This window comes from Podarcis cretensis (assembly GCF_951804945.1).
Source record: "Podarcis cretensis genome assembly, chromosome: 14".
Taxonomy (NCBI): domain Eukaryota; kingdom Metazoa; phylum Chordata; class Lepidosauria; order Squamata; family Lacertidae; genus Podarcis; species Podarcis cretensis.
The window spans coordinates 27,799,683-27,827,108 of NC_137183.1; the positions used below are offsets into that span (position 1 = coordinate 27,799,683).

The window sequence follows — 27,426 nt, forward strand, 5'->3', positions numbered from 1 at the left end:
ATCTTGGCACATTGTGACCTGATGACTTAGTGTGGTTCCTCTGCTGTTCAGGTTTGCTGATTATTGATGGGCAACTTAAAGCTCTCGCCACTCCCTTCTTAGAATTTCTTTAAACCAGGTTTTGACTGGTCAGCCTAACAAATAGAGGACTCCTTAAAATAGAGGACTGTTTCCTGCACCATAGGGCACATAGCCACACCAACCCAAGTGCAAATCTCCCTTCACACATTATGCTCACTGTGGCCTTCTCTGAAGTGGTCAGTCCCTGTGCCTCTCCATGCAAAAAGGAGTCCCTCCATGTAGACAAAAAGCATATCAGAAAGGAGGGCTGTGGCCAAGCCTTCTGACATGCTAGATGTCTATGTGTGGGGACTTGCCCTGTTTTTGTATTGAATTAAAATCAAATCAGCCCTCACCAGTCTGAAATGGTAGTGAAAATTAAACCAAACTATCTCACTAAAAACAGTCATGTGGCATCATAAAGACAAACATCTCACACATGCACATACTTGCCCTAACCCAACTGAAAAGATTGTTGTGAAGATGAAATGTGGGCTATACTGAGTTCTGGGCATAGGAAAGATAAAAACACATTCTATGCTTTGGTTGCTCCAGAGCCTCCTTCCAACTGTTTTTCAAATTGAACCTTTTACGTAACTTCTGTGAGCTCTTGCCTTGATGCCTCCCAGCTTTCTTCAAATGTTAATGTTTATTTTTCCTCTCCTTTTGCACATTGAAGCGTAGCTTTTTGGCAGAGAATGATCGGATTTAGCAATGTTTATTGAAAATTTCAAGGGAGCTGAGATTTTCCATAGTAGCTGAGGCTGCAATGTCATGCACACTTAACTGGTGAATAAAGTCCATTGAACTCTGGGCCTAGCCTCTGAGTAAGCTATGCTTAGAATTAGGTAGCACAATTGATTAGTCTGCAGTGAAGACCCTTGCGTTGATCTTGCAAAGCTTAGATCTTGCAAAAGTCACTTCATGGTAGATGATCAACCATGGTATCCTTCTGGAACAGTTTGTCTAACTTAGGAGGGGGTGGCACTGCTTTGTGGTGGTTCCTACTTGGATGGTCATTTCCAGAGGGGGATGCTTGGGGAGTGCTCTTCAGCCCTGTGGAGCCTCCAGTGAGGGTTCCTCAGGGTTCAGTTTTCTCCCCTGTGCTATTTAATATCTACATGAAACTGCTTAGTGGGGTTATCCAGAGTTTTGGAGTTTGTTGTCAGCAATATGCATGCTTTCTGATGAGTAAGGTTACAGAAAACATGTTCCATCAGATGTTTGAGTTCCTCTTCATGCCAGGTACAATCTGAGGTGCTTGTGCTGTCCATTCCTGTTTAATAGGCTGACTGGGGCCTGGGAGCCAAATGTGGCCTCTCCCTTTGGACATCAGGACTCTCACCAGACCACATCCGCTCCCCAGGTAACCCCTTTCCCCAACCCTGCTTCACACACCTCTCAAGTGCTTTTGTTTGGCTGAGATGTATCATTGGGCTGTGATAATTCCTCTAGCTTGACTGGATGGAGGCTAGTGTGGGGTAGGTGTAGGCTGTGACCTTTGTGAGACTGGAATGAAGCCTATGACACAAAGGTAAAATGTGCATTTGTTGCCCTGCACACTTTTGCTTCTGGCTGCACCCACCACTGGCATGCTACTCTTGGAAGATTCCCCACAAGGAAATGTGGTCCTCCAGCTGAAAAACATAGCCCACATGCACTGGGCTCTGTGTATTTTTTAAAAAATACCTCCAGTCCTTTGTCTCATTACCATCTTGGCAGTCTGCTAAGAATGCCCTCTTTGTTGTTACAATATGATGCTCATTTCATAATGATGTATGGAGTTACTGTATAACTTGGTTGCTGTGTTCTTAGAGTGTTGCCAAAGTCCAGGCTTAAACTGCTGCAAACCTTTATTGTTTTCGGTTAAGCTCCTGGAGGTAATTTTAAGTCGACAGTGTATTTCATTGATATTTTCATCATATTTATTTCCCTTTCTCTTATGGATGTACTATGTTGTAAGTTGCCTCAAGCATTTTGGATGACGTGGGTTAGAAATATGACAGTACTATCCTAAGTATATGTACCCAGAAGCCAGTTTCATTAAGTTCAATAGGACTTATTTCCACCCTCATCGTTCAGCCCAGACTCTGAGGTCCAGCTCCGAGGGTCTTCTGGTGGTTCCCTCACAAGTTACAGGGAACCAGGCAGAGGGCCTTCTCAATAGTGGCACCCGCCCTGTGGAACGCCCTCCCACCAGATGTCAAGGAAATAAACAACTCCCACCAGATGTCAAGGAAATAAACAACTACAGTAATACCTCCACGAATGTCTGCTTTGTCTAGCGTCCATTCCAACGAATGTCCACGGGAAACCTGGAAGTACCGGAATGGGTTACTTCCAGGTTTGCCACATGTGTAGAAGTGCAAACTGTTCCGCGCATATGTGCAGACATGGCACTTTACCCTGCATCCTTTTCAGCTAGCGGCCGGGGCTCTGGAACAGATCCCAGCCGCAAAACAAGGTATGACTGTATCTGACTTTTAGAAGACATCTGAAGGCAGCCCTGTTTAGGGAAGTTTTTAATGTTTGATGTTTTATTGTGCTTTTGATATTTTGTTGGGAGCCGCCCAGAGTGGCTGGGGAAACCCAGCCAGATGGATGGGGTATTAATAATAATAATAATATACCCCACCCATTTGCCTGGGTTTCCCCAGCTACTCTGGGCAGCTTCCAACAAAAATATTAAAATACAATAGCCTGTTAAACATTATTATTATAAACAAATTATTATTATGTAGGATTGCAGTTAAGCAGTGCAACCCTATGCAGGTTTATAAAGAAAAATCTGATTGCATTTCCCAGCAATGAAACTTTTGCACGTTTGATTTTAAGTACTGTCTGTGATATGTTGCGGTGTTGTTTCCATTATTTTATATAATATTATTGTTGTGATCTGCCCTGGGTTCCCTTCAGGGAGGAAAGGCAGATTATACATTTTAAATAATAAGTGTGTTTAGGATTGCAGCCTGTATAGAAGAAATAGATAGTTATCAAATTTCCCCCCCTGTTGCATGCTTTTTGGGGTGGAATATTTTACACCCTCCCTGCCCCTTTCAACCTGCTCATCTCCTCTTCTGTGTTCCGTAAAATTGCAGAGGTTGCTCCCTGAAGTGTGTGTTTGTGTGCAGTGCTTAATAAATCTGTTTTGCTTTCAGTTTCTGTGAAATATATTTACATCCTCTGATGATGCATGCATTTACTGCAAGTTTCAACTAATTTTCTAGGTTCAAGAAGATCTTCAGCAGCTGAAGGACCAGCTGCGAGACATCAGCCATGATTGGGAACTGCAGGATGCTCAGAACCTTGAAGCTGCTATTGAAAGTACAGAGAACAGATTAAAGGTAAGTGGATGGAGAATCTTCCAACAAAAATGGGGAAACATCTCCCAGTGAAAGTGTTAATCAGTATTTTATCCTCAAGTGAAAATGTGACACCTCATCACTTTCTAAATTCCGTTTCTGAATAGTAAATGGTTTGAAGTGCCAAGTATTGTATTTTAGAGCAGTGACAGTACGTTTTGGGTGCTCAGCATTATACGTCTGTCTTAGACATAGCATAAACTCAGACAAATTCAGAGCCTGGGGTGATGTCTTTCATTTTTGTTTTCAAAGCTCAAAATTTGTTCAGATCTGCTGGCTGAGGTAGCTCTGCCATCACCTCAATATCCTATATTTTCTTTCTCCCTATCCCTGAACAGAAACACACTGAAAAGTATTTAAATGTTGTAAACCAAACTGTGCTAACGATTTCGTCACCTTCTAATGTGGATCTGCGTTCAAGACAGGTGTCCAAATGGTAAGAGTACTGGAATTTATTTGTGTATGTTACTTTATCTGTAAATTTTTAAATATAGATGTTTATATTCTAATTGTAGTATGTGGGTGTTTGTAGAGTTCATATGGCATATTACAAATAGTCAAAAAGCCACACACAAAAAGCTGTATCAGAAGACATGCCTTCCATCTTATAGCAGAAATTGGACTAGTTGTTCTCAGGATTCTGTAAATTTCTGTGTCTACAGAGTTAAGGACACTAATAATGCCTCCTGTTGTAGTTTCGAGTTCATATACTTAACCCAAGTTTTAAGGTTTTTTTTCTTGTTTCATTGTTTGTTGGTTGCTGCCTGTGCTCCTCTGGGAGAAAGGGTGGGATATAAATTTAACAAGTAATAAATAAATTGCAGCAGTTTAAACTATTGCAGGTGTGGAAATAAAGTTGGAACTGAACCAAATCTTGCAACATTTCCCTATTTATTTCTCTCAGGGGGCTCCCCATGGAGGCTTCACAGAAAGAAATAATTTACCCAGAGATGTCTGCAATTACCACTCAGCCCTGCGGCAGGTTATCACCACATAGGTCTTCTGCACCAAAGGTCTGAAGGAACTCATGGCTTGTAATCCTTCCAGTGATTTTGTAACCATCTTATACTCCCAACTGAGTCTCTTTTCCCTGGTGCTCTCTCAAAGAATCTCTCAAGTCCCAAAGGGCAGGCCTAATGCTTTGCTTTGCAAAGCAGAAAGTGGGTATCGGAGTATGTCTTTGTCTGCAAGGACAATGAATGTAGCTATAGCGTGTGAAACTACACATGAGCCAAATTGTGGGGGGTGGGGGGGACTGGTGCACCAGACGTAATCCAGTTCAAGGTCACAACTGCACCATACTTTTAAAGCAAATGACTTCCCCTAAAGAATCCTAGTTTTGTTAAGGGTGCTGAAAATTGCACCTCTGTGAAGCGTAAACTATAACCCACAGAATTATTTGGGGGAAGTCACATATTTAAAAGGTGCATTAAATGTTCTTTAAATGTAAGGTGTGGATGCTCTAAGTGAACTATATCATAAGGAAATGAAATGCTGTGATGAGCAGCAGAAGCACAAAATATGTAGAGGATCTATGGACAGAAGATCAGAAGCAGGTTGGCCAAACCCACAATGACAGTAGGCTAAGCGAGAAAGGGGCTGCTCCTGCATTAAATGTTTTTTGCTTCTAATACCAACCTCCAATCTTTCTCTACTTCACTATGCATGGTTGATTTAATTTGGAGAGGGGCATGTAATGGCTTACCCAGGGTTTACCTTGTGGGGCTGAAGCCCCACTGCCCTTTCATATCATGTCATTATGGCATCTGCCGACAAAAAAGCCAGCCCTAATTTAACTTCAGAGAATAAATGTAGTTCAGCTTTGCCGGCTGTTCTCAATTGCTGGTGCATTGGCAGAATGACTCTTTATCATGAAACAGTTGTGAAATCCAGCTAAGAGATTGCTGCCTGTTACCTGCCTTAAGCTTCTGGGTATAGGGACACGGGTGGCGCTGTGGTCTAAACCACAGAGCCTAGGGCTTGCCGATCGGAAGGTCAGCAGTTCGAATCCCTGTGACGGGGTAAGCTCCCATTGCTCAGCCCAGCTCCTGCCCACCTAGCAGTTCAAAAGCACATCAAGTGCAAGTAGATAAATAGGTACCGCTCTGGTGGGAAGGTAAACGGCGTTTCTGTGCGCTGCTCTGGTTCGCCAGAAGAGGCTTAGTCATGCTGGCCACATCTGTCTGCGGACAAACACTTGCCCCCTTGGCCTGTAGAGCGAGATGAGCACGCAACCCCAGAGACTGTCCCTAACAGTCAGGAGTACCTTTACCTATAGGGCAGGTTAGACATTTACGTTGCTGTGTTTTCTGGATTCTGTGAAAGCCCCAAACATGGAAGTTCAAGTAAATCATTAAAATGAGACTCACTTTGGCAGAACTGCATAATTATGTTGAGGGCCTGGGCTTTGTTATGGCAGAAATTTTGAATCATTTTTGGTGCCAGATCTTCAGCCTTGATAGATTGCTGAACTTGCTTGAGCAAAAGCAGAGAACATCAGAGCTCTAAGCAGCCATGCTTGTTCCCCATTCATCAGCTGGGGAATAAGCCTGTGTTCATTTTCAGTGCCATGTTTACGGGAAAACTACAGGGAGGTATTACTGCTCTTGATACAGGTCCAAATGTGTTGTTGCCTCTCCTTTCAGCACAATTAAAAGACAGGCTCTGTGTGAAATGCAAGTGCCTGCACACAGGGATAATTCTACCCTGTGTGTTAACTTCTGTGGCTTCTATTTTTATATCCATAAAACAGAAGGCATCATATTCATTAAGCCAAAGATGAGCTTATTAAAGATATGTGCCCCCTCCTTTCCACAAGGATTTTCTTCCACTGGATTTTTTTAAAAAGCAAGCAAAATAGCTGGAGACATTCCATCCAGCTAAAACCAGTATTATCACTCCCTTCAGGATTGTGAATTCCCATTTCTTTAATTATTATTTATTTCCCATTTACTTCCTAAGCATGTTCTTTACCTTCATGGAGTCAGTGAACTGAAGCTGAACCAGAGGAAGCTGTTTTGGTTCACTGGGCCGGTAATCCCTGATTTAAAAATAAATAACTAAATAAAAATCTACAGCAAGTTTGGCAGGACCACAAATGTAGCCTACTGATCAGAGTAGGAATCGACTACATCCGCTTCACACTGTGGAATGTTTAGAGCAAAAGATACTAAGCAGAGGAGCCCAATGGATTTTCTGGCTTTTTCAGCCAGAGAATCTCAACATTGGGGGGGGGTGTGGAAGTGGGGGGGAGTAAGATTCTAGCCCACAAAAGGCAAGGTTAATAAGATGTGGATAGTTTTTTTGCTGAAGGACTTAAAATGTAATTCATACCCAGTTCCTAATTCATACCCAGTCCCTGCAGATGAGATCCTGAAGCCTTGATTCATGCCTTCATGGGTCCCTTGCAGTCTCCTAACAAGGCATGCCAAGCCAAAAGTGCCGCTGGGTGGAGCTACCCTCAGGATTGAATTTACCCCCAAAGAGGTAGTGATGGCTACCAAGTTAGATGGCTTTGGAAGAGGGTTAGATTAATTCATGGAGGATAAGGCTAGCAATGGCTGCTTATCAGTAAGCATCTGAATACCACTTGCTGGGAATCACAAGTAGGGAGAGTGCTGTTGCCCTCAGGTTCTACTTACAGGTTGGCCATTGTGAAAACAGGGTGGTGGCTAGATGGGGCTTCTTATGTTCTTAGGGTTCTTAGGGAGGTTGCCACAGAGCTGCTCAAGTATTCTGTGGTGTCAGGCTCAGGCAGAGGTGATGGGATACCCTTTTGAGTCTAGTCAGCCAAAGAAGCTCTAGGTCCTGCAACAAATGTATGGCTGCCAGCCCCGGGGTCCAGAGCTCTTTGACTTAAGGGAGGCAAAAGCTGCCAGAAAGAGCCTCTGAGATTAGGATCACCTTTGCTGCAGAGTTTTGGGCCACAAAGAGGGTAGTAGCTAAGAGTTTAGTTCCCCGGATTGGTGACAGAAGGGCAAAAGCAGGGGTTATACAATCTAATGTTTCCTAGTTTAGTGCTGCATTCTGGTCTTTGACCTCCCTCATCCACACAGGATGTGAGCTTGGGCTGTATATGTCTGCTTTTTCTAGTTAGCCATTTTGTTTGCATTCTGCCTTGGGGTTGTACATCAGTGCACTAAGCCAATTGCCCAAGAAAACCCAGTGCACATACATCCTTAGCAACGCCACACATGCTTTCAAAGTATGTGTGCAAATTATCAGCAGATGAGTTCTCTAGAACCTTTGTTTTTGTTCCATTTAGCATCTATTTACAGCTTTTTCTCTTGCAGCAAAAACTTTCCATGACGGTGAAGATTATGTACAATCCACGCAATGCTTGCCATCGAAATTTTGTAAATGAGAACTATGGAGTTGACTTGCCAATAATGAATCAGAGACAAACAGCCCCTGTAAGTAACAAAGATGTGGTTCAATGGCTTATTTGTTTCAATATTATTATAACTATTGTAAATTATTCCCCCAAACAATCCAGGCAGGCAGTATTGCAGCAGCTTTTTGGGGGTGCGTGTTTAGGAAATGCAGTCCTAGTTCAGAAGATCAGCCTCAGAAGAAGATGGGGCTTCAAATGACATTGCATTGATTTTTTTACATTTGATGACAACACCTTCTTGATGAGTAAACTCTTTCCATTAAAAAGTTTGGTGCCTGAGGCAATGGGAGGTAGAATGAAAGTTGTGTTTAACGTGTTTAATGTGTGATGGCCCCTTCATATGTTCAACCCATCACTTGATGTTGTAGTCATCTGATGATTAGTTTGCATATACAAACTAGCCCTGAGTCTGTTTCAATTATATTCTCCATGTTTTCTGTGCTTAACCATTTTTGGCCATAAGTTTGCAAAAGACAGCAACTTGGATCTAGGAAGTTGTTTCAGATAATGCACATTTACAATAAATCCTGGTCCTTGAAAATCAACATTTTGTTTAATAAAATGATAGGTCAATTATGTTAAGTACAAACCACTTGGTTGTATAACTTACTGGTATTCATGAAAACTTATCTGCAAATTCTATCAATTATATGCAACTGTGATATACAAGAAGACAGCACTTGTGAAAATATGAAATTATTTTAATTACAGGAATGGAAATATACAAATTAGCACTGTTAATTAAAATTACATGCAAATTATGTTAATTGCAAACAATTAAAATGTATAGATTAGTATTGTTTGTGAACACATGAAATTATGTTAATTACATGTGGCTAAAATATGCAGATTAGCAATGTTAATTAAAATGGGATGCAAATTATGTTAATTGTCTGCATCTTAGAGATGCAAATGAGCTGCATCCCTCTAACATTCCTCTCACCAGTGATTTCTGACATGGCCTAATGAGCTGCTCGCCTCGGTCATAGAACATACACCAAGGAAAATGGCCGTTGAAATTGCCACAATGATAGTTCTAAATAATTGCTGTGACCTAGAAGGAGCATTCTATCGTTCTCATTTTCATAAAGATTGCTGCAGAGCCATAGACTTATACTGGCATTTTGGTCCCAATATCCAAATAAATAAATAAATAAATAAATAAATAAATAATGTAAACTTGGAACCTCTTCATTTATTCATAAGGAAGAATTTAATGCTGTGGCGATCTCGAGTTTTTACGAGTTGCTGTCTTCTGCTGCCCGTTCAACTAAGTTACTCCAATTGCTCCTTTTCCTCTTCCCGCTTTTCCTCTGTGTGTGTGTTTTGTGCTATGTACGCATGTATTTGAATTAATCTCCTACGGGATGCATGCATACATTTTTAAAATGACGGCAATAAAGCAATTTCTTTCATTTCAAATGAACAGGAGAGTGGATAGAAGCAGTGTAAGATCTGAAGAAAAGAATATACTGCACACACACACACACACACACACACACTTTAAATGCTTGCATATGGCTGCAATTACAAAGAAAACCATAATTTTGGCATCAGTAGCAGAATTAGACTTAAACAAATTGATGTTCCACTGCAGTAATCTGGAATACGTTGACTGCATTTATAAGAACGTAACAGGAGACCACAGTGAATTAATAAACTGTCCCTTTCACCAAAAATAAGAGAGGGAATAATTGGTGAGACAGAGTTAAGTGAACAGATGACTACATTCAGCCTCCTCTCAACCTAGAAATGGGAATGTGAAGGTCACCCCTATCCTGGATGACAAACGGAGAGCTCTTTGTTGGTAAACAAATTAATCTTTGGAAAGGTCACCATTTGTTTTACATTTTTTATCCAGTTCTTGTCATCTGGAATCCAAGATTGACTGTCATTCTGCAAGGCGGAGTGCAGCTGAAGCGGCTTCCGTCCGTATCAGCATTCTTTGACGGAGCTCGGCGCCTGATTGAGATGCTATGGGCTGCTGGCTTACAGCTGTCGCCGGACCAGAATGAAGGCCCAGCCCAGAATTCCAATAAGCAGCGCTGGCCAATTCTGCCTGGTGTAAGCTGGCCCTCTGCCCACAAGCAAAATGTGTGGCACTTCGAGCCAGCAATTATCTCGCTCACTTCCTTCTGTGCTGCTTCTGTTTCGTTTTTTGAAAAGCACATGTGGCACGGACTGGAGTTGTGTAGCTATTTTTGCACAAACACCTGGTACGGCAGAGTTTTGAAATGGATAGATTTGGGGAGGGGGGACTTTTGGTAGGTTTTCAGTAAAAAAAGTATTTCCTAACAGTTTAAAGGGAGACTCCTGCACTCCACCAGTGCACACAAAGAACTGAAAGGCATTGACTCATTGAGATGGTAAGGAGGCTGCAGACTTAACCTAGTGGTTAAAGGGATGAGCTATGAAATATCTATTTCAAATGTCATGTTAGCTATGAATTCATTGAGTGGCCTGAATATGTTGTAAGCCCCACCCCACTAATATTGGCCTACCTTACAGAACTGTTGGAAGGATTACTGACATATAAGTTAAGCGCTTCTAACTACCTAGCGAGAGGGGGGGGGGCTATTCAACTCATGGAAATCTTTAAGAATAGATAATTGTGCAGCGCTCTTGATTTAAGGCTTTATTAAATGTGTAAAAACATCTGTAGGTTACATTATCTTTACATCTAGTAACTCCTTTTTCCACAGTCAAAAAGCATTTTAATAGAGTGACAAAATCAGGAGGGGTTTTTTTCTTCCTTTGGAAGACTATCAAATACTCAATCTTAAGAGTTTCATCACAGATGGAAAGTATTTGGGGTTTTTTTGCACGGACTATATATTTTCCATGTGTCCATAATTTTGTGAAATCAATTCCATGGGCCACTGATAATATGAAATAATTATCCAACTAATTTGTCAGTGTCACTAAAGAGCAGCATTTGAAGCCAAATCTGCTTGTGATCTGTCATCAGCACTGATCTGATGCTAAGAGAAAACTTGTCTGTCAGCTACTCAGCTGTGCAAGTATAAGGTGGACAAAGTGATGGTAACCTCCAGTGTCCATTCCCCTTTTCTGAAATGTGTTTCTCCCTCAAAAGCTTCTTTTGCCTCTGCACTGCTTTGTTAATAACAAAAGAAATACAATGACCTAAACAGAAAATCTTTTTTTTGGGGGGGGGGGGAATGCTCGGTTTAAATTGAAGCAGAGAAAAATAACCATATTGAGTGGGAGTTCTTATCCACAAGAGAAATGCACTTCAAAAAGACTAATAGAATTGTTTTGTCTCAGGCCTCTAGTTAATTATACACAGAATTGCTTGAGATCAGGAGAAAATACTTCTGCAGCACGTTCCAGGCATATTATGCAGAGCAAATGTTTGCCGGCAGCCCGAATTAAGATCTCTCTTCTAACCTTTGAAAATTGTGTTCTGATGTAATGTTTCTCTTCGCCAGAATGTTTCTGTGAAATTAGATATGTCAGATTCATTGTGTTGTAATGAGTCATCTGTGGGGATTTTTCAAGAAAGATTTGGTGACTACGGTGGTAGATTCTGATCTGATTCCTTCCTGCTCCTGAGATTACCACAGACCATGTTGTGTGGCCAACCTGGTCCAAAGAAAGGTTGCTTGTGTGAATGCCTCTGTGGGGGAAGAAGGGGGGAAGCATTCCCTTGGTGGCAAGTGTTATGTTGGAAAAGGCTCTCAAATGGTATGTTCAGGCTTACAATTAGTTGATGGCTTAGGCTGCAATCCTAACCCCACTTACTTGGTAGTAAGCTCTATTGAAGTCAATAGGACGTGGTTAGTACTGCAGCCTTAGTGTTTGAACCAGTGCCAGACATGGCACTGCAATTGAAGGAACTTACACTTGACAGTAGTATAAAGAAACCTATTTTCTTCTTTTTGTTTTTACCTATGGCTTTCTCTATGGTTTTTTTTACCTATGGCAGCATTCCATAGTCTTTGAGTTTAGGCAACTTCCTAGGTGCGTTGCAGTGGGCAATGAGTGCCTTTCCCCACTATCCTATATCTAGAAATATGGAATGAACTGGATCCTTTTGGCCTCCCAACTTTGCCCCTAATTCTCTTCCTAAGAACACTATCATGTATGACAAATAGGCACAATCTGTCTGTAGCCCACCCATTCTCTTCTAGGTTAGTAAGGAGCTGTTTCCTAACTAACTAATTGATGCTTCAAGCATGGAGGTGTGGAAGATGGACAAAGCACTTTCTGTCCCCTCCTGCTTTCCTTATGGTGTGTCATTCATTCTCCATCTCTTTTCTCCTGACAGCTCTTTGCTGTGGCCTTTGCTTCACTTCTGATGAAAGATATCTTCAGTTGTGAAGATAATTGAACAGCCTTTGATGGTCAAGTCCAACGCCTCTGTATTCCCCACCTCCTGTTTTGTGCTGAAACAGAGGTGTAAATTGACAGCCCAAGCTCAGATTTTGCCGCTCACTTATTTGACATAAAGTAGTGAATAAGCACCAGATTTAAAACTGCTCCATGTTGCAGATGTTAGATATGATGAAGAGCCATTCATGTACACTGGGCCCAGGGGTCCACATGCAAAGGCAAAATCACATAAAGCCAGGAATGCCCAGAACCATCAATCCCATGCAACCATCCCTACCTGCCCAGAGTGGGCTTCTGGGAGTGTTCCAGGGCCCTTGTGTGAATCTGCCAGAGACCAGTAACCAGGCAGAGGGCTTAAAAAGCTATTTCTGTGGCGGGTTTCCCATTTGTTTAATTAATTTTTGGCTATTCACCTCGAATCATGAGTGTTTAAGTAGATTATGCATGAATTGCGGGCCCACTGTATACCATAGATCAGGGAATTGAGTGAGTTTCACCAGGCCACCAGAAATATCCCAAAAGGGAGAGTTTGTAGTGGAAGGATGAGATTTGCCTAAACCACTTTATGAACTACCACAGGGAACAATTTTAAATGGCCTTAATATGGTGGCTGTTTCAGAATAACCATTTTTACATTTTCAGCAGGGATGGTTAACCTGTGGCCACCTCCATATGATGCTGGGCTACAGTTCCCACCATCCCTGGCACATTGACCATGTTGGCTGGGACTGATGGAAATTGTAGTCCAAAAACATCTGGAGGGCCACAGGTTAACCTCCCTTGGTTTACATAGTGTCATTGCTGAAACCTAGCTAATTCTTTGTAAAAGGCCGTGGGTGTTTTTGTTTTCATAAATTTATTTTATTATTTATAGCATAGCGGACATCACAAGACATTGATTAGATTTTAATTAACTCTCCTTTAAATTGCTTCAACCGCTGACAGTCGACAGTCGTGTGGCATGTTCCTAAGCAGTAAAATCTGAGCTCATACTGTTTTTTGTTATTAAACCTTAATGAAACTATTCATAGCGGAAATGGTATTTATTATTTAGCCACGCGTGCGTGAAGAACTCCTTAATACCAAAAAAGTTTGCAGCTGATGAAGGAATAGGTTTCCTCTCGTCTCTCCTTAGGTACCAACTCAGAAGATAGCAAAAGGTGTTACGGTCCCCAGCCTCTCAGTAGCTCCACCTTCCTTCCATTTGAAGAAGGTTTCCTTTCCAGTTTCCAAAACAGATGCGGAGAAAGGTCAGTCACAGCTGCGTGCCCAATCCTCTGGGATTTATTTTGCTATACTTGTCCTGGCATGTATGTTATGCTTGGCATATATAACTTCACCTAAACCACTGGTTGGCAGCCAGTTTGACTGGTGGGCTGTTTTAAATAGGGATGAATGGGCAACACCTGGCAGGAAGTTCACTCACTGTTTCCCCCTTCTCTCACCTCTTATTTGCATGGTGTGTGAAAGGGGAAAGAGTGTAAGGACAAATTACAAGTGAAGATTCCATCCTTCTGTCATGGGCATCTCTGCCTTCCTCCCCCTTCCAGTGGAGGCTAGTCTGTGAGGGCAAATGTGATGCTGCCCCACCAGCCTCAGTCTACCCTCAGCCAGCCCCAAACTGCCTATGTTCTTATTTACAACCAGTCCTGGGGTTGTCCCTGGCTGTTAGCTTCCTTCTTAGTGAAAAACTAAGCAGGGATGGGAGAGAAACTAGAATACTGTAGTTGACTCTGTCCATCATTGGTTCAGGAGCTACCTGCTGTTGGGCTGCTCCTTACCTTCTGCCCAGGGGGCACCAGCCACCACCACTACTCCCCTGTCACCTCAGTCATATTCCAACTGGAGGAGATAGTGAAAAGGAAAAAGAATACTCTCATTTACACATTCTTCTTCCTCTTCCACCTTGATCTCCTTTTTGAACCACTTCCTGTCTCAGAAGGTTGAGAGAGATGGAAGCAAGAGGGAATTGCTTCCTTCCTCCCAGCATTCTTCCATCTCTCCCTCCTTTTCACCTTTACCAAAGGCAAATGTTAGTCTTAAAAATGTTGCTTGGTAGCGGTGCAGCAATAAAACTGCTGGTACATTTTGCAAAGCTAAGCACGGTCCGGTATTGTTTCAGATTGGATGGGGAACCACGGGTTGAGATTCCTGCATTAACGGGGGATTGGACTAGATGGCCCTTGGGGTCCCTTCAGACTCTACAGTTCTATGATATTGGTGGGCTGGCTTTAGGACTGAGGAGTTTACACTTCCCAGACCAAGCTGCTTCTGAAAGAACTTGTTGAGTCTCCCTGGTTTTTATCTAGGGATCCTGAATCTTATTGAAAGAGGCCTGATTCCACGTGCAGCTAGGATTACTCTAGCGAAACCTCCCATTCTTCCTCAGGCTGCTCCTCTTCATGAATCTCATGAAAAGCACAAGAAACCAGCTGCAGGTAGGGACAAAGAGATGCTGCTGATACTGTAAAGGAGAAACTTTCTCCATTGACTGGTCAGTGTTCCGTATTTTGGCAATGGCATTGGTGTTTCTAAGGACTAGTGGTCACAGCAGCAGACAAACCCAGTAGAGTCTGAGGGTGATTTTTCTTCCTTCCTTTCTGGTAACTTGCCAGAACAGTTCCTCCCCTATTCTCATCTGAGGGCTGCCATTCCAGCACTGGGAGAGCTGAGTAGCAGTGCTTACCCCATTGGCTCTGCTTTGACAGGCCAGCTCCATCAGGTCTCCTCTCGCCTCAACTGTCATCTGAGGGCAAACATTTCATCAGGCTGCCTCAGAGGAAGAGATGGGAAGCAGGGCTCATTCTGTCTGCTTTGCTAGAGGCCCAGCTCCATCAGGCACCTCCTGCCTCTGAACTTTACTAGTTGGTCAATATAGAAATTGGTGTCTGTCCAGAAATTGGTGCCTGAGTTTTGAGTTTTATTTTCTTCTTTTCTTCTTGTCCCTTTTCCCTTATCTGTTGTATTATCATTTGTTTGTTTGTTTGAACATAAGTCTGTGGGTATGGAATGTCTTGTTTTGATTTCATGTAAGCCACTTTTGGGTGAAGAGCAATGTACAAATGCTCTAAATAAATAGACTTCAGTTTGTCAAGCTTGGTTTTACCATTGCCACCCTGCCTTTTCAGCAGTCAAGCTACCAGCCATCCCATTCTGCCAAAGCCCAGCCTCCTGGCATCACATGATACTCTTCAGCAAATTAAACTGTAATAGCAGCTCCTGTTCTGCTAAGAATTGGAGTCTGGACCCATGAAAGGTCTGTTCTGCCTCTATCCACTTTGTACCTGAAAATGCATTTCCAGTGCCATGCTTTTTGTGTCTGGGGTTGCCTCCAGCTGACCTGTTTGTTGAGCATTCATCCTGATTTGTTTGCAAGGAGGTTGTTTCTTGCACTTTCATCTTCATAAGAAGTCGAATTTGAGTGTCTCTCCATGTGTGCAAATCAACTTGAATTTGTCTGTATGTGACTGAATCTCCCCAGAAAATAGCTACAGCCTGGAAGAGTCCAAATTGTAACCTGTAGTTTAATACAGTGGATGCTTATAGTTGTAGCTTTCGTTGGAAATGTTGGGAATAACAAAACAGATCTAGTCTTAATTCCCTCTGTATTTCATCATTCATCAAGGTTATTTATTTATTTATTTATTTATTTTTGGTACCTGGGGTTTAGTGATCTAATATTTACGTTTAATAAAAGCTGTTCAAAACATTCATCCCTTCTGTAGATGGAGGTGTGGAGAGCAAGAAAGTCCTGGCTCCTCCTCCTTATCCAAAGTCCGGGCCCACCTCCACTTCAAGCAAGGGAAGAGGAGGAAGCAAGGGCAACATTGCTCCACCCCCATCCTGCATCTCTGTTATTTCGCCCAAGAAATCAAAGTTGCCCCTAATTCAGGCAATTCAGAAGCGGGCATTGTCCAAGTCTTCTTCCATGGTGCTAAAGGTACGACAGATTGATTTACATCCTGTAAATGTTGGGTATCCATTTGATTCATAGCACCCAGCTATATAACCCCAGTTTCGAGCCAAGCGATTTTAATATGGCCTTCTACAACCTGGTGCCCTCCAAATGTTGTTGGACTCCCAACACCCTTCAAGTCCAGCCAATGCGCTGATGGGAGTTCTGATCCAAAATATACGTATGGTATGCACCAGATTTGGAAAGGCTGATATAGCATTCAGGACTCCATATGCAGATGAGTTTTCCTGGGAATGGAGCTGCCCTCTATTGAAGTGAACGAGGAATCCCTCACAGACTCCAAATGTAGATTGAGACACATTGTCAGGACTGAGCTATGTCCAGTTGTCTGAAGTGAACCAAAACTGGAGCTCGGTAGTCAGAGTCAGGGTCAGAGACACACAAGTGTCAGGAAGACCTCGTTGCTCAGGCAAGATCTTACACCTAAGAGGAATCCTTTTTATAGCTGTTCCTGTCAAGGAGGACTTAGCAACCAGTCCAGAGTCTGAAGGTACTTCACTGCTAGGAAGGTGTTCCAAGCTGCGCATTTGCTAGATCATGGAACAGCTGCACAGAGAGCTGCATGTTCCTAGTTCTAGCTGCGCCAACCCCATGAGAGTCCTCCTGACATACAAACAAAGAAAAAATAGCTATTACATCATGGTTGGTCATGTTAGCCCCTGGCCTCTTCCCAAAGAGCTTTCTGAGTGCGCATTAGATAAACATTACTCTTCTTCAGTTGACCCATAAGGTATTTTATTTCTCTTTTGTGATTGATCAAGACCGTCCTTGCATTGACAATGTTATTAGTATTGTTGTTGTTAGCAGTATTTGTAATCCACCCTTCAACCCAAAGGTTTCTAGGGTGGTACACAAAATTCAACATAACAGTATTGCATAAAAAGCAATAACACCAAAAGTAATAAGCCCTTAAATCACTCATTTCCATAGGAATCAATACATCTAGTGAGATCTAAAAACAGATAAGGTGAAGGGCACCTGTATCTCCAGTAGGAGGAAATTTCACAGCAGGAACCAATGCAGAGCTTGAAGGATCAGTAACACATTATCTCACATTGCACACAGCTGCAGCTTCTGGACCGTCTTCAAGGGAAGCCCCACATAGAGCACATTGCGGTACCCTAAATAAAACTGCAGAGCTTGTGCTACCAGAGCTTCTGATATCGTAGCTAGGCTAGATGCATGTTGAATTGGTAGTCACAGTATTCCAGGATTTGGATCCTTAGGATCTCATTGTAGGTATTTAATGGGACAGCATGTCTCCACTGCTTGTTTTACTCCTTTATGTCTTTCACTCTTTCCATAGACTGCAGAAATAACATCATCTCCGACCTTCCAGAATCTCTCTTTAGAGTTTGAGATACCAATTCGCAAGGGAGCCATAGACTACACGGCTCTTGATCTCCAAGGGTTTAAAAATCACTGCTGCTTATTCTGGGGGAGTGTCCTTTCCTTCTTGGAGCACGTCTCTAACTTTTTGAAGGACTATGCTGTTCCCTCCGCCATCGTCAAGGGGAAGAGAGTGATGGAGATCATTCCAGATTTTGAGCTGAACCAGAGGCCAACTAGGGAGGAAATTCTGTCTGTGATAAAGAACATTTTGGCAGTCAAAAAGCTCTTAAGTAAACCTGGCCAGAGATACAAAGGCCAAAATGGCACTGCAGTAGCAGCTACCAAGATACAGGCATTATGGAGGTGTTACAAATTCAGAAAAGCCTACATCACCTTCAGGCAGCAGCAGTGGGCCTCGGGAGTGATTGCCATCTCTTGGCTTGTGCATGTTCACCGGGGGCGTGTCAGAAATACCCTGAAGGAATCGCGACAGAGACACCTGGAGAATTTCTACATCAGGGCCAAGGTGCGCAAGGCTGCCAGCTGTTCTGGCAGTGCTCCTTCTCTAAACATCACTTGCTTGAGTGGTTGCGTTAAAATGCTACTATTTTTTCATTTAACTGTACACATGTCCAAGCACATTTCATCCTTCATTAGATGTTCAGTCTTCTGTGCATAAGTTCTCTCCTCAACCCCCTCTTCTCACAAAAAGGAGTGGGGGGGTCCACCCAGAACTGCTGCCTGTTTCCTCCCCTCTACATACTAGGGGGGCAATTCCTTTTTTTCTACTTGGGTCACTCTTGTTAGAAAATGATCTAGTTTTTCTAAATGGATTGACAGAGGTTGAAATTAGACGTCGCAATGAATGTGGTATTTTGGCTGAAAATGGCAACCCTATTACATTTCCCCTCCCCATAATTCTATGTATTTATGTATACTGTTCATATTCTTCTTAACATAAATAATCTTTAAGCTGGGTACAAGAGTACAATAAGAAACAGCTAAAAATGAAGAGATGCATATAAAAATACAGTGAAATACTCAATCATCTCTCTCAACTTGCACAGTCTGAAAAACTTTTCAACATCCAGGCTTTCATCATATGCTGAATCTCACCCCTTTACCCTGGCCGTTGACATCTAAGATGTGTGTTTCAGGACCCACCCTATTCCTGAGACTAATAACTTTAATAATAAAAATATTAATAAATTTGGAATGATCCTAACATGGGCAGTGTCCAGTGAAATGCTTCTGTTAGTGCAACAAAACTTTCCCCATCTCTCTCCTCCAGGCCCTCCCCAAGTCTGGAGAGTTGGGGTCACTCTAGGGCAAGCTGGGAGGCCACTAGGGGAGAGGAGTTGGACAGGAAATTCCCTTGCATGGCCAAAACTAGCAAAAGCATTTTGTTGGATACCACCCTGTGCTTCCATTTAGACATGGTACAGGGTGTCACTTGATTCAGTGCTGCCATTTTGGGTAGCAAAGCACATATCTGTCTTCCAGTCTAGTTCCACTCTTTTCTTCCTTCATCTATGTTTTCTCTCTGCCTGACCTTTCCTCTCCCCTTACACCTGTGCTGTGCACTTGATGGGGGGGGGGGTTGGAGGGCGGAGAGAATTCTCACTTGCTTCTGTAGCAGTCCCTACTTTGTCAGAAAGTACTTAAGTTTGCAGACAGGCTTTTAATTAGTGCTCACCATTTCATTTATGTTTGCTTTCTTTTTTTTCATTCATATTCTGTTAATTAAGTGATCAGCCTCTAATCTTCCCCTGCCAGTAGCTTCATGTAGCCATCTAATTAAATTAATTGGGGAAGATGTTTTAAGTATGTGATTAAATCAATTAATATAATTTATGCCTGGCTTAACTGTACAGTGGGAAAAGGGAAGGGGGGAGGGAAACAGCTGAAGTTTGACTGGATTGTATCCGCCACAGCTTCCCCCTGTCACTGATCAATGCCTTCTCTTGATTTTTAGCATCTGGCCGCCAACTGGAATCGCATCAGGACCTCTAGGAGGACCATTATCCATATCCCATCATTAGGTATAACGCTTTTGTCTCTGGATCTATCAGCAACCTCTATTACCCACCACATTATGACTCCTTGATTGAGTTCAAGGAAGGCCCTTGTTTTATTCAAATTGGTCTCGGCAGGAAAATGTTGTCGACATGATGAGAGTAATAACACAGGGCCTTCGCTTGAAACGGCGTTTAATTTGGGGATTAAGCAAATAAAGTCATTATGTAGAGGCCGCTATTCAGTGGAGAGGTGATTTGCTGTAATTCGCTTTCATCTGTATGAAATGAACTAAAAAGTTGTATTTTCCCCTCCCTTCTTTCCCCCCTCCCCTCCCCTCAATATAGCAGATAATGTTTCCAGTATCCGTTAATGACAGGGGGGACATGGGCTTGCCTGCTTCGTTGCTATTACACCAATAAACTGGGATCTTGCTTGCGCCCTGTTTTTAATCAAATGTGCAGTCAAAATGATAAGCTGCATTCTCTGAAATTATTTAGTTCTAATTACGAGCAGATGGGATGCTTTATTTGCACCTTGGGCGCCTGAGCAAAAGGAGATGCTATGTGCACAAGAATAATTAAGAAGTTGAATAGTGGGGTTTTTCCCCCGTACTTAAATAATCTGCAGTTTCATGTTAATTAGCGCTAATGTAATTATTTAATTACATTTATGAATTGGGGGGCTTTAAAAAGTCTTTCCTGGAAAGTGATGGGGTAGCCTGAGTGTTTTTTCAAAAGGATAGAAATATTCTCTCTAGGAAATTGGTGAAAATATAAGCCGTGGTCACAGATTTTAAAATCCACTTAAATTGAGGAAATGTAGTTGGCTTAATCCGAAGGAGTGAAAACTATGTAAGAAGTATTAAATCCTTCTCTTCAATATATGCATCTTTGCTCTTGCTTATGGTTTCAGTTTGGGGGGGGGGGTGAATCTCTGGGGTGACTTGGCTGGCACAAAATGAACAGAATTAAGGGGCAATTTCATAGCTGTGAATGTCCCAACAATTGTTTGCAATCCTTTGGTCTTATTCAGTCATTCCTCTTCAAAGGCACATGTAAAGTGTCACAGAGGTTTGGAATATGCAGCCTATCTTCCTTTTCTGTCATAGCACCTTATCATTTTATTTTGTACTTTCTACTGCTCTTGACCTAAAATGCAAAGAGGAGTTGGGCAATAATTTTTATGGCTGGCAAACAAACATTTTTAGATCTTTGGAATCAGACGTCAGCAATATTACCACATGCTTAGTGCTTTTAGAAGTCCTTTCTAATTCTTTTGATATAATAAAAATAGATGAAGATTTTTCTGCAAGTGAGCCCCATTAATATTCTATATAACCTTTTGCTTTCTGTTACCTCTAGCAAAATATACAAATGTCATTGGAGATTATGCAAATGTCTTGAAGATGTTTTTTAAAGAAATAATTTGTTTCTCCTTTTTGAGAACATTTGACAGAAAAATAAAATGTTGGTGCTATAACTAAAGGGGTAGCAATTAACGTCTTTAGAATATTTGCGCTTTAAAAAGACCATTTCCGTTTCAAAATTGACATTTTGCCTGATCTATGGAGGGCACTTTCTGGCACCCAGGAACCAGACAAATTCTATGGAAGTATCCCACTGAGTTCAATGGGACTTACTCCCTAATCAGGCTGAGAGAGATACTTCATTCAGTTTGCATTTGAAGATGTATCTAGTTAAATTGCACTTCCTGAAACAATATGTAAACTGAAACACAGTCATCCTTCCATATTTTAATGTACCCAAATTTTGAAATGCAATCAAGTAATGTGTAGAAAAATGCTTATATTAGGTAAATGCATTATGTTAGGAGAAATCACTTCCCAAAATGTGTGTATTAGGTGAAATTGCATACAATAATCTAGATATCAAGATAACTTTGCACTAAAATGCTGGTGAATTTTCAGGACATAAAAAAAAAAGAATCCACAAACTGATGTAACACTTTTAGCTCTTCTTTCTTTCTTTCTCTTTCTTTCTTTCTTTCTCTCTCTCTCTCTCTCTCTCTCTCTCTCTCTCTCTTTCTTTGAAAGGAATCTTTTTCAGCTTTTAATACAACTCCAGCATAAATGTTTGTATCAAAGCAGGAGAAGTCTACTTAACTGTTTTTGTTATTGTTTTTACCACACTATCAGACCACTCCTCTCCACTCACAAGTGTGTGTTGGTATAAAAAAAACCAAACTTCATTTTTGTCCATATGGCAAGTAGCCACATCCTTAGATTGGCAATCATAACTATACGTACTGGACATAAATTCAGATGAGTGAGGCATTCTTCCCAGTTTGTCAGTTTCTCTGTAGCAGCAAACACTTGAGAAAAAGAATCACCACATAGCACAAAACATGCCATTAAACTGGTGTTTCTGGAATGTTATGTTGGCGTTTGCTAATGTTTCAGCTTGGGCAGCAGGCTAAACTTGCATTTCACAATATTTGTAGATAAAGCTAAAGCAAATATATTTGTTCCTTTGCTGCTTTTGTGTGCAAGCCATGTTACTGGCAACTTTGTCTTTGAAAGAGTCAGTCACTTTAAGACTAGAAATGAAAGTGCAAAAAATCAAAGCACACCATGTGCCCTTCCTTGATCACAGTGTATCTTGTGAATGTTATGCTTTGATTCTTGAGCATCAAGGAACCGTATTGTTGAGGAACAGCCATAATTCTAACATTAATAGTTTGCTGAGTTTAAGAGACACTTGTTGAGAGTGCAGGATGGGGAGACAATGCATTTTCTGTAACCAGCCTGCTATAATGATGGTTTCTCTTTAAAAACAGCTGGTATTAAAAATGGTGTGCATATAGTTTTTAACTTACGTAAACCTTTGGAACTGGAAAAACGAAATGACATTTTGATTAGTTGGGTATGTGATTCATTTTTCTCTGTTCATATTCAGCTTATCTTGATGGCAGTACAAGCAAAATGCCTTGTAAATTTTCAGTGCAATTTTGGGGAAATGAAATCACTCCATCAACAACAATTTATTCATCTATTGACCATAATATTTAACAAGCAAAGGACAGGTCAAAGGGGGGAAATGTAGTAATCGGTTTCAAAAATAATTCAAATTATATCAAGCATTAAAAGTCTAGTATTAATAACAATATTTAAGAATTTAGCTAATAACAAATGATTTTTTCCCTTTGAAATGTCATCTTAGTGGCCCATTTCATTTGCAGTAATACAGAAGGGCAATAACATAGGTTGCATTCATTGTGAGAGAATTTCTGTGATTTTAGAATAATTCTTCCACTTGGATGTTTTATTTTCAAATGAATGACAGATCCCCTCCCTGCACTACATAATATTTAATATTTAAATCTATGGCTGTGCTTAATCTACTGCCTTGTCCAGTTCCCTTCCATTATTTGTTGTAACCTCTAGGAAATCTCCCGATTACACAGAGGACCGTTCTATGAACACATTAGGCAAATGCCGTAGTGGGATGCAGTTCTTCAATAAAAAACATTTCATCCTGTTTCCTAAATTAACATGTGAATTTTAAAAATTAATACTACTTTTGAAATTTCAATAAGGCGTTCCGGCCATGATTTATGGGTTATGATGGTGCAGAAAGGGGTTCTCACCAAGTCAAACGCTGGGCTATGGTGGTGTTACATCCTAATAAAAAAAACAGTTCTGCTCCGCAGCACAGCTCTGGTGAAGCTGCATATAATGTGTGATTATGGAAGCATTCCCTTCTCCCCTTAACCCCACTAACCCATCTTAAACCTCCTTTAGCTGTTGAATGGGAGTTTTTGTTTCTGACTACTGCACAGTTTTGCTACACATGTGCAGAGCAGTGAGGGTCACAAAGGCAGTTCCTCAGTACAAGGAGCCCTGCTTGGCAGTTCCTAGAAGGCTGTGATCTTACTGTGAGACCAGTGGATTTCTAGAATAAAACCTAGCATCTACTCGTGGGCTGAATGTGGCTGCCTGGAGAAGATCTGCCTTTTAGACCCAAGTCCACCAGCATCCTTCAGCAGATCAGTTTCCTGTTGTATAGAATTTTTTTACATATAGATGCCTCTGTGGTAGTTAAGATGGCAGGCAGCTGGATTCTCACCAGTGGTGCTGTGCTTTTCAGTGTGCCCATCCTCCCCATAAGCAAGTAAAAAAGGGGGGAATAGGCAGGAGATTTGGACCCTCTAGTAGATTTGGACCCTAATGAGCTCCACAGAGAGCTTCTGAAGATTTACTGCTCAATTTCAGCTCATAATTCTCCTTTCGAAATCTGTAGTCTTCATGCACATTGCAGCAATATTGCTATCTCTACTATATGCTCATAACATGTGGCTGCTCACTCGGTAGAGCATGAGGCTTTTAATTCCATGGTCGTGGATTCAAGTGCCAGGTTGGGCAAAAGATTCCTGCATTTCAGGGGTTGGACTAGATGACCCCTGTGACCTCTCCCAACTCTGTGATTCTACACTTCTATGTTTTTGTGCTAAGGCAGCCTTTGCCTGCCTGATGCCCTCCATATATTTTAGACTGCAACTGGGATTAATGGGAGTTGTAGTTCAAAGAAAATGGAGGGCACCAGGTCTATGAAGGCTGTGCTAAGATTTGCCACCCATCCACCAATGCTTCCTTTAAAGTACCAGAGGCTTCTCACTATAAGAATCAGGTAGGTGTGTGCTGTGGGAAGGTCAGGCTGTACCTCATATCTCCTGGTTTAGGGATTCCTGGTCGTAACACCAGGATAATGTCACAAACAGTGCACATAGCACTATTAATTAAGGACATGCATCCTGATAGCTTATTCAGACCAGCTCGAGGTGTTAGTTTCAAAACAGATTTCTGTTTTTCTTGTCAAGCTTTGGCAGATTTTGCTTTTTCACTCAGGATCTAATAATTAATCATCATGTTGGGGAGCAGAAGGAACTTCCCCTTAGGGGAAACTGCTGGGCTACCTTTCACCTTCCATTGTGGCTCATAGTTTGGTTTGCTCACGTGAGCATCTGGAAAGGATTTGCTAAACTTTCTCCTTGCTCTGCTACCATCTTGTTGCACCTTTGGTTATTCCTTCAGATCATCCAGGCCATCTGAGATGATAACTCAGATTGCTAACTTAAGTGCCCTTATTTCGGTATACACTTCCATTTCCCCAGCCAGACTCCCACACCCCAAGAAATATGTTTAGGAACACAGTATTGTGGGTTATGATATGGAGGATACTAATCCAGTTAAGGAGATTGGTTGCTTAAGGTTACTTTCTGATAGCTTCTTCTGTTAACACAAATGATAACTAAATAGAACTTCAGTTGTAGCATATGTCATACACCTTTACCTGATGTTAGATATGAACGACAGAGAAAAGCTTTTGTTTTCATACTCTGCATGTAAATTTTCCAAAACCTCTGTTTACTGTTGGAAGCATGATGCATACATATATATGCTCATATACTAATTTTTTTCAGTGCTCAAGTTTTGAATTTTCACCCACCCTCCCCACACAGACAAACATACAGATGTGTGTCTAGAATGTCTACTACTGCTGCTTTTCCAAAATGTAAACCATTGAGGACAATTTTTCCATGTTGTAGCATTTTTTTCCAGGAATTTTGACCACGTTTCTGAAGATTCTTGGTACATTAGTCATATGGAAAAGGTATTGCTTTAATCTTGTTAGCAAACCATTCAAGAACCCACATCAAGCCTGTGTTTGTTAAGCAGCACTTGCTATTGATTTCATGACAGCTCTTTCTTTTGCCAATTGATCTTTTTTGTTTGTTTACATTAGGACAGTTTTTAGGCAGGCTAACATTGAATTAGCTAAGTTTAAAGTTGTAAATTGGACATACTAACAAGGCACTATGTATAAACCATTTTGAAGAAAATCATGTCATTGGTTTGTAGTAATGGTTCTATCTTTGACAGTTTATGCATCCTATGTACCCATTTTCAGTCTGATAACAAAGAAAAGGTTTGCCATCCCCTAAGCAGTGTGTTCTGGGGAACCCCACACAAGTTTTACTTTAACAAACGGGGAGCAGAAGTCCTTAGTTGAATGGGTGAAAAGTGTTCCAGATGTCACAGCTATTATAAACTAAATATGCATTTAATGAGAGAGAGAGTGTGTGCGAAACTGCAAAAAAGAACAAAACAACTTATAAAGGAAAATGTCTCAAGTTGCTCTATCAAAAAAGAGCCTTGCTTTTAATGAGTTATTTATCTTTTACATTTTTAAAATAAAAATACATATGGATTCATTTTGGTCTGCTGAATGAATTTTATGTAGATTTAACATCACAGTCTCCTTTTAACATGGTTCTGTTTGCGTGTGGTATTATCCAATAATAATGCAAATAATCTAGTTTTGTTCATTGTCTTCTGTTACGCAAAACCTTAGTCCATGGCTTGCTTTTGGAGAAGTGATAGTAAACAAGACAATTAAAAATCTTAAATTAGGAATGCTATGTTTGAACCTGGGGATGCCTCATTTCTCCTGCTTCTGAACAGTATTGCAGAGAGATGTGGATATTTTAGGCACTTAGAGATTCTTTAAAAGGCTGTAGATTAGGTTTCCACTAAAGGGGGAGGGAAATCTAGGCTCCTGCTCTGTTTAATGGAAGTATAATTTGCTGTAATTCACAGGAAATAATTTTGACTGCCACATTCAGAAGGAATCCAAGACACAGTTTTATCACATTTCAGTTGGATTCAAAGCCCAGTGCAAGTTTGTGATTTTGAGTGTGCACAGTAATGTTTTCCATACTTTCTTATTTATTCTTTGGATTGTGTAGCTTCATCATGGTGGTCTTGAGGTCTTTTTAGGCAAAAAATGTCTTCTTTGAAGACTTTTCTGATGATTGCAGTACATAGCTGGACAACTTTTTTACCAAATATCAACTTCATATGTGGACAGGCTTTGTTCTAAGCAGTGAAGCTGCTACGAAACCTTGACATCAAAATTTCCTAGGTGAGACAAAGAACACAGCCATCCAAGTGTACAATCCTAGGTTTAAATTTGGGGCTGTAGTCAACTAAGTGTTATACAGAGTAGGCCAGTTGAAATTAATGGACCCAAGTTAGGCATATACATTAATTTCAAAGAGTTTACTCTGAGTATGACTAGCATTGGATACAGCCCCATGTGTGGAGATCATTGCAAGTGCAATTTGCAGATAATGTGTTGTTGTGGCTTCTTTCAGGGTATGCACATTCTGTTCGAGAGGCGACTCCTGATTTCACTATTTATCAGGGGACACAGTTTGGAAGACTCTGTGAAATACGAGGTACAGACATGCTCCTACTTGTCATACATCCTTCATGTTTCCCAAAAGAAAAAAGACCCATTTCAGTTGGATACGTGTTTTCAAGCCAAGGCAAGCAACCATTTGTTGCCACCAAAGACATATTATTATAGTCACTTATGGACCACTTCCCATCAAGGATCCCAAAGCAGTTTATGGGATACAATTCCAACTCTAAAGTCACCATGATGGGAACAGATTTAAGAGTAACCATTGTGCAATGGTTTTGGTTCTTCCTTGAAAGCTGATTCCAGACAGGGGTGTTGAGGCAATACTGTTTGGCACCTTGGCCTTTGGCTAATGGCAGGAATGGCAATGGCACCCACAAAGGCCTGCATTGGTGCCCTGAGGAAAGGACTCCCAAATTTAAGCTTTTGTGTTATTTTATAAAAAGTACCTAGTCCTCCTAGAAATAAGGCTATGAAGCAAAATGTGTGGGTACCCTTCCATGTGATTTCTGTGAAATGAGCCAGCCTGGCTGTTCCTACCTGTCAGAACTGAATGAAGTCAGACCTGTGATTGATAAGTGATTTGTTTGGGCACGCAGCAATAGAACCCTGGGGTTCTAAAAAAGCACTTCCACCCTCCCCTTTACTGCACTTTCCCTCATTCAGTCTTATTTTCTAGTAGCTTTTGGAATCCCCACCATTTGCCGT

General features: G+C 41.3%; 1 protein-coding gene across 4 annotated transcripts in view; it reads left to right on the top strand.

Moving 5' to 3' along the window:
- IQCH (IQ motif containing H) overlaps nt 1-27,426 on the top strand; it is an 82,074-nt gene that overhangs the window by 738 nt on the left and 53,910 nt on the right. For 3 of the 4 annotated variants that reach the window (XM_079953004.1, XM_079953005.1, XM_079953002.1), the window contains exons 2-11: nt 3,288-3,404; nt 3,761-3,858; nt 4,327-4,435; nt 7,715-7,834; nt 13,304-13,418; nt 14,478-14,606; nt 15,894-16,108; nt 17,451-18,002; nt 19,452-19,518; nt 26,669-26,752. In XM_079953004.1, coding sequence (XP_079809130.1) covers nt 3,288-3,404; nt 3,761-3,858; nt 4,327-4,435; nt 7,715-7,834; nt 13,304-13,418; nt 14,478-14,606; nt 15,894-16,108; nt 17,451-18,002; nt 19,452-19,518; nt 26,669-26,752 — 1,606 coding nt within the window. The remainder of the gene's footprint in view (nt 1-3,287; nt 3,405-3,760; nt 3,859-4,326; nt 4,436-7,714; nt 7,835-13,303; nt 13,419-14,477; nt 14,607-15,893; nt 16,109-17,450; nt 18,003-19,451; nt 19,519-26,668; nt 26,753-27,426) is intronic. The other variant, XM_079953003.1, reaches the window with a different exon arrangement.